This window comes from Crotalus tigris, unplaced genomic scaffold (assembly GCF_016545835.1).
Source record: "Crotalus tigris isolate CLP2741 ecotype Arizona unplaced genomic scaffold, ASM1654583v1 scf7180000017666.379230911805:20528666, whole genome shotgun sequence".
NCBI lineage: Eukaryota > Metazoa > Chordata > Lepidosauria > Squamata > Viperidae > Crotalus > Crotalus tigris.
The window spans coordinates 17,373,919-17,386,533 of NW_024096552.1; the positions used below are offsets into that span (position 1 = coordinate 17,373,919).

At 39.0% G+C, this 12,615-nt stretch overlaps 1 protein-coding gene across 10 annotated transcripts in view; it reads left to right on the plus strand.

Annotated features, from left to right (window-relative positions):
* The window catches only part of PDE1C (phosphodiesterase 1C), a 335,588-nt gene that overhangs the window by 308,783 nt on the left and 14,190 nt on the right, over positions 1-12,615 (plus strand). For all 10 annotated transcript variants that reach the window (XM_039336835.1, XM_039336836.1, XM_039336837.1 and 7 more), the window contains one exon: positions 5,204-5,266. In XM_039336835.1, coding sequence (XP_039192769.1) covers positions 5,204-5,266 — 63 coding nt within the window. The remainder of the gene's footprint in view (positions 1-5,203; positions 5,267-12,615) is intronic.

Genomic DNA, 12,615 nt, shown 5'->3' on the forward strand with positions numbered 1-12,615 from the left:
AACATCTGCCTATCCTTGGTCCTTGAGAAGGACTCAATAGGTGGATAAAAATGTCAAATCCAGATTGAACAGCTGGCTGACTGTGTGACAAACCATAATAATAATAGTCATTTATAAACTACAAAGCTGAAATTCTAAAATACCTGTTTTAGATTTCTCATTCCAACATTCTGAAACAGCATAGCTTTGCAGATCTTGTTCATCTTTCAAGTTCTGTATTTTTGGAATGAAAGAATCTAAAAGCATTTCTAATGTGTTTTTCTATGTGTATTGTCACTTGAAAAATGAATGAGAATGACTGCTTCGTGAACAAATGGAAGCTTTAGAAAGGTAAACAATTCTCTGACAACATAATATTCTAGTTCCTTAACATTTAGTTTTACAAATGCTGTTCCTTAATAGAAGGAATGTATTATATATGCTGCAGCTGTGTTTGTTTGCTGTACAGATCTTAAGCTGGCCTTTGCAAGAGTTACCAACATACAGTACCTACTGTGCTAAATCAGTGCTTGCCTAGTTTAAAAATATATAGTATAGTTGGTCTGGCTGCTTAACATGATTCTGATTAACATGTCAGGGGTTTAGCCTTGTTTTAACCAAAATAATTATGAATTATATGTGAGAAAAAGGCAGAAACCCCCATTTTGATTACTGGGATAAAGAAGATTCTTTTCTCTCCCTCTTAGTATTATTTTTCAGCATATGTCTTACACAGAGAGAAATATGGGTCTATTAGTAGGACATTTGTGAGATTTCGAGAAGTACAAAGCATCCTGATCTATTTTCAGATTATTGTTGAAATTCTATCCTAATGACTTGATTTCAGCCATGAAGATAGATTGTGCTGTCAGCAGATGTGCTCAAATTTAAGAGTTTATGAACCTCGGAGTTTTCAGATTTTTGTCAGTGTGATCAGTTTTTTTTCAGTTCTGGCTGTAAAGGGGGTATAAAATCAAACCACTACTGTTGGATATGCAATTCCCTGGTTATTGGAAATCATTTTCAGAATCGTCACTGTGATACTATAGATTTCTGATTCAAACTGATCTCACTGTGCATTTGGCAGCATTGGACAATTTTTTTTTATAAAACTACCGGTAAGCTTTAATGAAAACTTATCAGATTTTTGTGAATCTTTTTTTTTCCTGCTGAAAAAAGGACATCAAGCAAATCAGATTATACAAACACCACTGTATAATTTGGAAAATGTCAGGAAACACCCTATCGATCAGGTTGATGGAAAGCACCATTGCCTGCTCCAAGCTGCTTAGCAAGTAAAGTTGCAGCCACTGTGTTTGTTTTTCTAATAGTCAAGACTATAAAAATTGTAGTTTTAGCAAATTGTGGCTCATAACAAAGATCTGTATCATTTGCTATAAAAGAGGTTTTTGTGACAGTGTCTGTTTTTAATCCAAAGTACAGTTTGCATGAATAAAGCCTTATATGGCATAAGGTCTACTTACCTATCTCTTGTGTTGTCTGCCCAGACAGTATGAGCCAAAATGTTTTGCAATTGAATTCAATTAAATAATGTCTTCTATTGCTACACCAGAAGTAAAAATTCTTTGTCATGGAGCCGGCCCTCTGGAATGAAATTCTCACAGATTTTCATGTGCTGCCACACAACGGCATTCTGGAAAACCATAAAGACCTGGTTTTTATTCCAGGTCTTGGGTTAGGGTGGTTGGATTCCCCCTATCAGATTTGTTTGGGAATTGGGTGTGGTTTACCAGCTGACTATCAGTTTCAGTTGTTTATTGCTTTTTAAGAAGCCTTTTAAAATTGTTTTTATGTTCTATTTGGTTTCATTGTACACATTCAGGGTCAATTTAAAGTTGGCCAATGCTTAAATTTAACCAATCCTATTATATTACATTTGAGAAACTAGAACTTCTGGTGTACTATATTGGGGGGAGGAATGTTGCCTTCAGAAATTATTATAGAAAAGCCTGCCCATCTAGATGTTTGGGTAGGACATTTGCAAAATTTCTGTAAATTCTGCCATTAATTCTGACAGTCTAATGGAATTCTGTGAAACAATATGTTACATGTTATTTATATTTTGTCTGTCTTTCAGGACAGACAAAAAACATACATCACACAATATATAATTTAATTAGAGAATTTGCTTCTACACAATACAATGATAGCAATTAGTGTAATTGCTCAGCCAGATTCCTGAACAATTTGTCTGTCAATGGGATTTAGTTAGGGGAACTTTCCCCTGCCCATTAAAAACCAGCTATTGGAAATCATATTCCTAGAAATATGTAATTAATGATTTTGGAAAACTGATTCTGGACCCATAGTTCTCCTAAAGCCATTCAGATGCCATTCTTCCATAATGTTGTTTAATATAATAGCATGGAAACAATGACTGAGGTATCATTTCGGTAGAAATCTGCAATATGATTATTATATTATTACATAAAACTAGGCATACTTTCCACCTTGTATTACATAATGCTTATCCTAAGATTATTATAATAGCACTTAAAATAAATGGACTCAATAACCTTTGGTCAAGGAAACAGAAAAGAATTGAATCTAGGTACTCTGTCCTCATAATTTTGCACCTCAGGTTGTCATCAAAAAAAATCAAAATAGATACTAGCAGTTTGTTTTATATTAGCTAGAATATACAAATGATGTCTCAGGGCCATTTTCCAGATTTTATATATGTAACAGAAAGTGAGTATATGATATAGTTGCTTTCCCACATGTGCTTATTGTATTCCCAATTATTGTATACATGAAATATTTTACTTAATCTTCTCCAAGCTGACACTGATGTTTTAGATTAACATTTAGATTTCTAACCAACATGAATTTGGCATATATTGACTAGGAATCCCAAATCTAGGAATTATGATCCCATGGCATCCATAGCATAAGACTGGGCAAAGTTGATCTGACATACTTGTACACCTAAAATGATCATGCTTTAAGAAAATGTGGATGCATGTCATCTACAATAATTTTCCCCAAAAAAATGTTTGGGAGGGGATAATGAACATCCAAAAAGGCAAAGCTCATTTGAATTCATTGCTAAAAGAAGGAGGAGAAAGCTAAGTTTCTAAATAAACCATCTTTGGTTAGTTCCTATTTTGGCTCAAAATCTAAGTGGCTTGTAGACGTGCAGCAATGTATATTTTCAACACTTGTGAAAGTATTTTTTAAGAAAAAATATATTTATTGTATCTTTTTTAAATTGTGAAGAAGAGGCATGTTGTCTCTAAACATATGAATTAGTTTTGCAGCTTTTTGGTTTTTCTGTAAGTGTATTCCTGTATGTTCATGTTATTACCAAATAAAAGTAAAGAGATCTCCATTTGTATTGAATCCCATCTCTGTTTATCTATATCTAAGGAAAGAGTGCTTAGCCTGTCCATCAGTGTTGTAATAGGATTTAAGGCACATCTAAGCATGGTGTTAGCAATGCTCCCACATTGACTCTATACCAGTGGTGGGATTCAGCCGGTTTGCACCAGTTCGGCAGAACCGGTAGCTATTTTTTTGTTGCCAGGCCCAGAATAGACTTCCGGAAGCAGCATCCACACAGAGAACTGATTGTTCACATATTTGAATCCCACCACTGCTCTATACCCACATGAGCTTATGGTTCTGGCAGCAGCTGGATCATCTTATTTTTATCATAATGAATCCAGTTTTCCATGAGCATGGGAGAGCTCTTCAGATGTTGGCAGCTAATATGGATTTACAGGGAAATATTACCTCATCTTCTTTCCTGATTCCTGAGCTATCCTTCCACCTTGCAATGATTTAGTTGAAATCACTTCACCCTATAATTTCTGCTGTTTAAATAAACATGCAGAGGAATAATGTCTTGGCTGTCAGAGTGGCTGAACAAAACAAAATGAAACAAAACAAGAGAATACAGGAACCTGGGCAGTGCTTGCATTTCTTTTTATTTTAATACATTTCTATTGATCACTGAACCGTGCACTGATAATTTATTTCTATATGTTTTAGGCATGATAATTTATTTCTATATGTTTTAGGCATAGAGATAGTGTGGATGAACATTGGTGACCTTGAACTTGATTCTGAGGATTTAGGAGTAAAAACATTGGGGGAGTAGAAAGGATCTTTATAAAGAAAGGGGAGCCATTCTAGAAATCTTTCCCTAATTTTTATTATGATGGCTCTTTCTCATACTATTAGTAGTAAGATCTAATCTTTCATGGAAGGAGAAAAATCCTAGAAGCCATTTTTTTTTTCAAATTAGCATTGTTTTGCTTTTGAAGTACATTTAAAAAATATTGAGAGATATCTCCTATCTGGATTTATCTGGGTCTCTTAAAATACAATGCAAACTATAATGGGATATCTTGATTTCATTCAGTTCAACTATATTCATTAAGATAGAAGTGAACAACAGGTTTTCTAACATTTTTCATCATTGGCTATGCTTGCTCAAAATGTTTCTGTTATCTAATCTATATTTATCATGGCTTCTTAAAGTACTGTGTGTTCCGTGGTGGTACAAAAACCTGATAATCTGTTGAGCTTGGTGTCTTTTGCCATATTTGGGGTTGCAATCATCTTAGTGGGGAAAAAGTGAGAAAGTCTAGTGCAATCCCAAATAACTATACTAGTCTAGAGGATAGTTTTCATGGAATTCTTCTGCAGCTAGTAACAGCCTTATTCTGGGTCTTATGCTCCATCCTCCCCACCCCCTTCCTGGAAAGAAAAGTGATTAAAACTTGCACATTCTGCTCTGAGGTAAAATATAGATTAAAATTTTACCCAAATCCAGGAAATCACACCGCATGCAAACCACCAGTTGCATATAAATAAGCCAAAATTGCAAAATATAATTGGATCTTGATTTGCAATCCTGGCATAGTACAAACCAGGACATAATGCTTCTGATTTCTGGGAGGGCAATAGGTAGGAAAGCATAGCGCAAAGCACTAAATTATGGTATTACCTGAAATTATCTGAAAATAGAAATAGAACTACTGAAACAACCTAGATGATCATAGGAATCTAGTGGTCATTCAGCATTTTGCAGCCCAGATCCCATCACCTTAATCATGGTAACTATTGTGACACATCAGCATTTGCCTTTTTAATCTGTTGTAGCAGTGGAGAGAAATAAATACAAATATATTGACATATAACCAAATGATTGTCTGTTGAAGGCATACTAATAACTCATCTGTTTTTATTCCTAAAGGTTCAAAACAACTTATAAATCCAACATCTGTTCCTAATTCCACAGATCGGCTAACTTTGCCAGGTTAGTGGCTCTAATTGTATTTGAATGCAGTTATATATATTATATATATTAGCATCTAAATTGTATTGTTCAGATATGAAAAGATACTCCTTCAATTCAGATTGCATGACCGACCGTGCTCTTAAATAAGTATTTCCTATTTCATCTGGACTTCATCTCCTACACTTCCCAATAGACATGGTATCAATTTGAGAAAAAATGCCATAAATAATGCTTAGCAATATATTTCCTGTGAATTAGTATAGAAATCAAGAATATTTTTCAATTATGTGATGAATCTTTGTGTGTGTGTGTGTGTGTGTGTATTCAACTCAGTGTTGATTCTTGACGACTGCCTGGACTAGTCCCAGCAGGTTTTTTGACAAGATTTCTGAAGTGGTTCACCATTGTTTCCCATGTTTGACAGAAAGAGTGACTAGCCCAAGGTCACCCAGCTGGTTTTGTGCTCAAGGCAGGATTAGAACTTACCATCTCCTAGTTTCTAGCCTGATATTTTAACCACTACGCCAAACATGCTCTTAGTCGTGAATCTGTAACCTATGTCATTAAAATAAAACCTGAAATAAATTTTGCTGAATAATGTGAAGTAAAGATTGGGAGTCTGGTTCCTACTGTCTGGGAAAGGAGCTGGATTGTAAGAGTCAAGTTGTTTCATTCTGTTATTAGAAAACAGCAGTTATTATGCTGGGATGAGGTAGAGTATCTGCTTTTTGGTTAGGATCAACGTCACCTTTTAAATATGCATTTTCGTATCTATATCTATATCTATGTCTATATGGCGACACACACACACACACACACACACACACACACACACATTAGCTATATAACTAAAAATTTGACTCTTGGGTATGTCCATGGTAAAGTCAATAAATATCAATCACCAAGAGGGAAAGTAGTAAAAATTTTAATGAACCAAGCTTTTGTTGGGAACATCCAACATCGTCAGGGTTTAAAAGTAGTCACTGGGAAGAAGCCTTTATATGATGTTAGCAGCCTGTATCCGGCTTCTAGAACATGTCATCAGACCCAGCTGATTGTGCTGTATCTCAGATACCCCACCAACATCAATGCGTGGTGCTTTCCCATGCCTCCTCCATACTCTGCTGTAGTATTCTCCTCGTTAATTCGCTCCCCTTCGCGACACCATTAGCACGATCCCCAACACTCCTGGGCATATTGTAGGTGTTGAGTTGTTGTTAGTCATCAGGAGTGAGGAAGCTCCCCGGCGGGCAAGAATGGACAGGAGGCTAGCCAGTTGCGTATTGGTTATCAACACACTGCCACCTGTGTAATAAAAAAACACTCAGATGGATATGGCGAGGGGTGTGTGGGGTTGGATGTTGATCAGATGGGGGCGGCGTCCATGGATAGGGGAACACATTGCAAAAAAGGAGGCGGCACACCCCGGTCATGATTACAAAGGATGAATAAACTCGATTATGGTAGGGTCAAGGCGTATGGTGGGATTAAGGGAGAACTGCACCCCAAAGAATGGCGTCATACACAGGAGGATGAGGGGGGGAGGGAGACAATCACCATCGGCAAGTAATTCTAGCCCCAGAATTTTGATGCTGAATTATGAATTATTGATTATTTGCTTTTTTATGATATACTTCTTTTACAACTTTCCTAAGACATAGTATACAACACAAGACTCACTGAACATATTAGATCATACAGAATGATCTAAGCTTCATTCTCGGAAAAATTGAGTTTTAACTATTCATTTTGTACTTTTCCTAATGCTGTGAAGGATTTCTTAATAACTGAAACATATCCAATAATAAATGAATTTCAGAAAAAATTATACATTTAAATTTATGTAGCTAGAGAAAGTATGCTTTTAAATACATATTTTGAAAGTTTTTTTAATGACAATTCTTGAAAATAACATATCAGAGACATGGATGGCTCTAGTTTTCAGCAGAGCAGAACTGCTCTGTTGTATGAACTTGAGAGAACCTTTATTTTGAATCATTTGTTTTCTTCTGTTATCCTATATACTATATCCTTTCAGAAATTCTATATTTTTATATGTACATTTTTGTTTTCTGTTAATTTTCTGTTTATTTTAAAGCTTGCTGTATAATATAGTCATGATTAAACAACAACAATAAAACAATATCAAGCCCATTTTACATTGTTGAGTTCTCCATGTCACTAAGTGTAATCCTGGTTCAGAATATATTTATGTAGTGAAATGTGACAAGGTCTTGAATTTCTAACCTAATGCTCTTGTCAAATTAACAAAGGGGTTGAATGTAAGTATATTCAGTGGCAATTAACTTGGAATAAAATCAGTTATTACTATAGTGGTAATGGTATTTACCTGCAAATAAGTTCCAATGGATGCAGTGAGATTATATAGGTGGAAAAATGCTGTAGAAGATTACAATCTTATGCACAATTAGCTAGGATAAAAAAAACCTTCTCTCTGGTTTTTCAGTGGAATGGGTTATATAAACTCTATTTCTCATTGCTTTAGGTGGGATTTGGAGCATAAATTTTACTGAAATGTAAAGTTTTCTTTATTGACTTTATTCTTAGATATAGAACATATCAGAACTTACCATTTAAGTCCTGTGTTCATGCTGATCTAACTCTAAACCAGTTTAAAAATCTTATCTGGATGAAATATTTTGAGAACAACTTCAGTCTGTCACATATGTAACATACATACTGTCAACTGATAGTCCAGATCTGAAAACATACTCTACTAATCTGATTGATATTAATTATAGTAACAGAATTTTGAAAAACTGACTATGTCCCTTTCTCCCTTAGTTAGGGAGGCTTCAGTCTGAACCTCTTTCTTATGCTGTCACTATTGAACAGAGTTAAAGTATGTTTATTTATGTAACTATCATTGCCTTTGTCTGGCTTCTCCAGATTACCTTGATGGCTCTATATATTATACACAAATGTGTGTGTGTCTGTGCATACACATGTATGCACACTTTCAAGTCAGTGTTGATTTCTGACAACTACCTGGAAAGTCCTTGCAAGATTTCGGAAATGGTTTACCATTGCCTCCTTCCTAGGACAGAGACAGTGACTCACCTAGCTGGCTTTTTCCCAGTAAACTCTAGAATTCATGGTCTCTCAGTTTCTAGCATGGTGCCTCAACCACTACAATAAACTATATGAGCATGCACACATACATAATTATTCTTAAAGATACAAATTTAAAGCATGAACATGCACGCACAAACATGCTTAACAAGGACTTGTAAAAAAAAAATCTTATTATCTGATTGCTTTTTAATGTCTTTAAGAAGTTCCTTTACTCTGGAGGCTGCAGCAGCACAAGGATTTAAATGTTTATCTTATAAGCAGAAGGCTCCTAGTTTGAAACCAGGTAGAAATGTATTTTTTAAATTCTATTTTTCCTCAGATTGCTATTTTTAATAAGTCCATGTTTTAGTGGACTTATTTAAAAAATCATAAAGAAAAGTAAGAGGCTCAGAGAATAAAAAATAGGTTTCAGTCAGGAAACTTTATTTTTTATTTATTTTTCACATTTATGAATGTCCTATCTCATTCGGGGAAGGACTACCTTTCCCTTCAAGCCAGAAAATTTCTATTTACAAGGCCAGTGTTCTAATCAATATACTGTTACAGCATTCATGGTCAAGGTAGTACGAAAAGGAATTAGAGTCTATAATAAAATTGACTTAATAGCAAAATAATAGTAGCTAGGAATGTTCAAGACAACATAACAATGAAAAGTGTACTTCAAAAGTGGAGGGGAAAAACATGCCCTGAGATCACTTTGACAATGAGTGGAGAAATTATGGAAGGCAATGTTATCTTTTTCAGCCCTGTAGCAATGGCTGCCAACCCTTTCTATGGATGGGGCAACTGGGTAAGGCGAATAACCCCATCATCACAGTTAATTGTAGCAATCCCATTTTTATAGAGGTAGAATGTCATGAGCTAACTTAATTTCAGTTTGAAGATTTCTTTTTTTAAAAAATTTTTTTTCAGCCTGCAGGAAGACCATCCTTTATTTCTTTTTTTTTAAATAATTGTTTATTAATAATACAAAATTAAAAACACATTGGACATAGATATGACATCACTGGTTCCATGCATCTTCCAACATTTTACAGTAGTATTAGTACTCAGATAGACATAAAGTTCTTGAGCCTTGCTCACTATTTATAATATAATATTAACACTTTTCCCCCTATTTCTGTATATCTATTTATCTTTTAAATATACATTTGTCTATAATCTATACTTTATTCTAACACTATACATTTGTCTTGGCTACCCTCTTATTGTCTATCCAATCATAAAATTGTTCCCAGATTTTGTAGTACTTAGTTTCACTTTTATCCTTGAGTTCCCATGTAAGTCTATCTGTTGAGTCCTTGGCGAAAAGCAGACACGAGAAGCAGTTGTAGTTCTCAGGTTTTCTTTTATTCTGTGTTCAGCTTACAGGTGAAGGCTTCAGCAACGCCCAAAAGCTCCCAGTCTCTTATATAGGCAATTCCCAGGTCAATGTGTTACTTTTCCCGCGCCAGCACCCGCGCATGCGCACAGGCGCTGGCGACAGCCTGTCTGGTCCCGGGCAGCTTGCACCTGCCCGGGACTGCCTGCAAACGCCCCGAGCCTGTTTGCAAGGCTCGGGACATAACACCCCTTTCCCCCGGGCTAAGACTACTACCAACATACAATTATTTCTTGATGCAATGTTCTACTCCCCAGTGCTTCTACTGTTTACTGGCTTTTGTTTGGCCAGCAATGTTATGTAATCCTCTAAGTATTTAGGAGATTTCCTTGCTCTCTGTGACCTTCTCAGCTCTGGGTTTCTGACAGGTGTTACCTGACTGAGGGGAGACGTGAGCCTGTTCTCCTTATCATGCCTTGGTGCCTTCCAAGGACTGTGCCCCAATGCCTGGCCTGCTCGCTCACCCACCGGGCTCGTCAGGCCAGGGCTTCTGTCACTTTGTGACCTGGTTGACCTGCCTAGCTGTAGGCCCTCAGGCCCCTTGAAGTGATAGCCACTGCTGGGCGTCTCTGTAGAACCTCCTAGGTCCGTCCAAGACCTGTCAGGAGGCTGTCCATTCCCTAAACCCTGTTCTGTGTCCGGGCTCATGTGGGTTTCTGTACCTTCCCAAAACTCAGTTACTCCCTGATTTGGGCTAGAGGTGTTGCGGTCGGGACTTGGTTCCTCGACCACCTCCCTGTATGTTTGACCCCCTGTAGGACTTGGGGTAAGGTCAGGCCAACTCTTGGGATTATGTGCCAGCTCTCTTGCGGGGTATGATTTATTGGGATGCTCCCGGGTATCCTCCCTGACTGGAGTACTGTGCTGTGCAGGTGAATAGTGATTGTACCCCCGGGGTGACTCCCTGGCTGGCGTAGGCGTGAATGCCTGGTAGTTGGATAGGCTCTTAGAATTCCTGTTTGGGGCACTCGCGGAATCTTGGAATGGGCCGTTTGTGGCTCCATCATTGGAGGTGGGCAGCAGCTTGTGCCCCTCCCTTTGCTCTAAAGGGTCCCCCTCCCCCCTGGAAAAGACTCAGGAGTATCATCTGAAAGATCCCGCCTAGGGCGGAGTTGGTCGATGTGCCGACGCAGGACACAACTGTTGTCCAGGGCTACCTCGTAGGATAGAGGACCTGTGACCCTGGAAATAGAAGCGGGGACCCATGTATGACCAGGCCCGTAATTGCGAGTCCAAACCGGGGCACCCACACGTAGTTGTCTAGGTGCCCTAGGATGTGAGGTAGATGAAGGCAGTCTGTCCGGATGCAACCGGTCAAGCTTCGTAGTAAGTTTGCGCCCCCAGCGAAGTTCAGCTGGGCGTCTCCCTGTAGAAGTGGACGGTGTGGTGCGGTAAGAAAGGAGAAAGTCAGCCAACCTGTGATGCCAGTCCCCATAGGTGAGTCTTTTCAAGGCGTCCTTTGTGATGCGGACCATGCGTTCAGCCATACCGTTGGTGGACGGGTGGAAGGGTGCAGACGTGGCATGACGAATCCTGTTAGCCTGTAAGAAAGCTTGGAATTCGGAGGAAGTAAATTGAGGGCCGTTGTCAGACACGATGACATCTGGGAGCCCGTGTGCAGCAAAAATCCCCCTCAGTACATGAATAGTCTTTGCAGTGGTGGTGGATGAGACAGGTACAACCTCAAGCCATTTTGAATGACTGTCAACGAGGACCAAGAAGAACTGGCCCTGAAAGGCCCGGCGTAGTCAATGTGCACCCTAGACCATGGGGACTGTGTATCCTCCCATCTATGCACAGGAGCTTGGGGCATCTCTGGGCGAGAGCGCTGGCACAGGTGGCATGCATGCACCTTAGCCTCAATGTCCTTATCTAAACCAGGCCACCACAAGTGGCTGTGTGCAAGGGCCTTCATGCGAACAATGCCAGGATGACCCTCGTGGAGGGACTCTAAGATCCTAGTCCTCATTGAGGTGGGAATGACAACTCTATTTCCCCAAAGCAGACAACCCTGAGAAGTGGACAACTCGTTCCTTTTGGACCAGAAACTCTGAAACTCAGGACTACGGCAGTGCTCAGGCCATCCAGACAAAACCCAAGAAAGGACACGTGAAAGTGTGTGATCTGTGCCTGTTTCAGCGGCGACATCCCTGGCATTCAGAGGGGACTTGGGCAAGGCTTGGATGGATAGAATGTTGACAGCTGGCGCAGGGTCAGCTTCTACTACTGGCAGGGGCAATCTACTGAGGCCATCAGCATGGCCCATTTCTTTCCCAGGCTTGTGGAGTAATGAAAAATCATATGCAGACACGAAAATAGACCACCTAAGCATTCGAGGGGAAATGATGTGGGGAGTCTGCTTACGTGTGGTAAACAGTCCCAGCAGAGGCTTATGGTCAGTGAAGACCGTGAAATGCCTGCCATACAAGAAATCATGGAATTTTTTAATTCCAGCAACAACAGCCAGAGCCTCCCTGTCTATCTGAGCGTAGTTGCGCTCAGCAGAAGACAGTGTTCTGGAGTAATATGCAACAGGAACCTGAGTTCCATCAGACTTGAGGTGGCTCAGGACGGCTCCTACCCCGTAAGGGGAAGCATCACAAGCGATGCACACAGGAAGAGACTCATTGAAGTGTGCAAGTACACTGTTAGAAGTGAGTAAAGCCTTGACCTCATTGAAACTAGCCTCATGTGTTTGTGACCATTGCCACACTGCTTGTTTGTCTAATAGCCTGTGAAGAGGCTCAGCTACACTAGCTTTATGTGGAAGAAAGGAATTGTAGAAATTCAGGAGGCCCAGAAAGGCTTGAAGTTCGGCCTTAGACTTTGGCCTAGGTGCTTCTAAAATGGCAGTTAGTTTGGATTCAGCAGGGTGAATCCCAGCAGCATC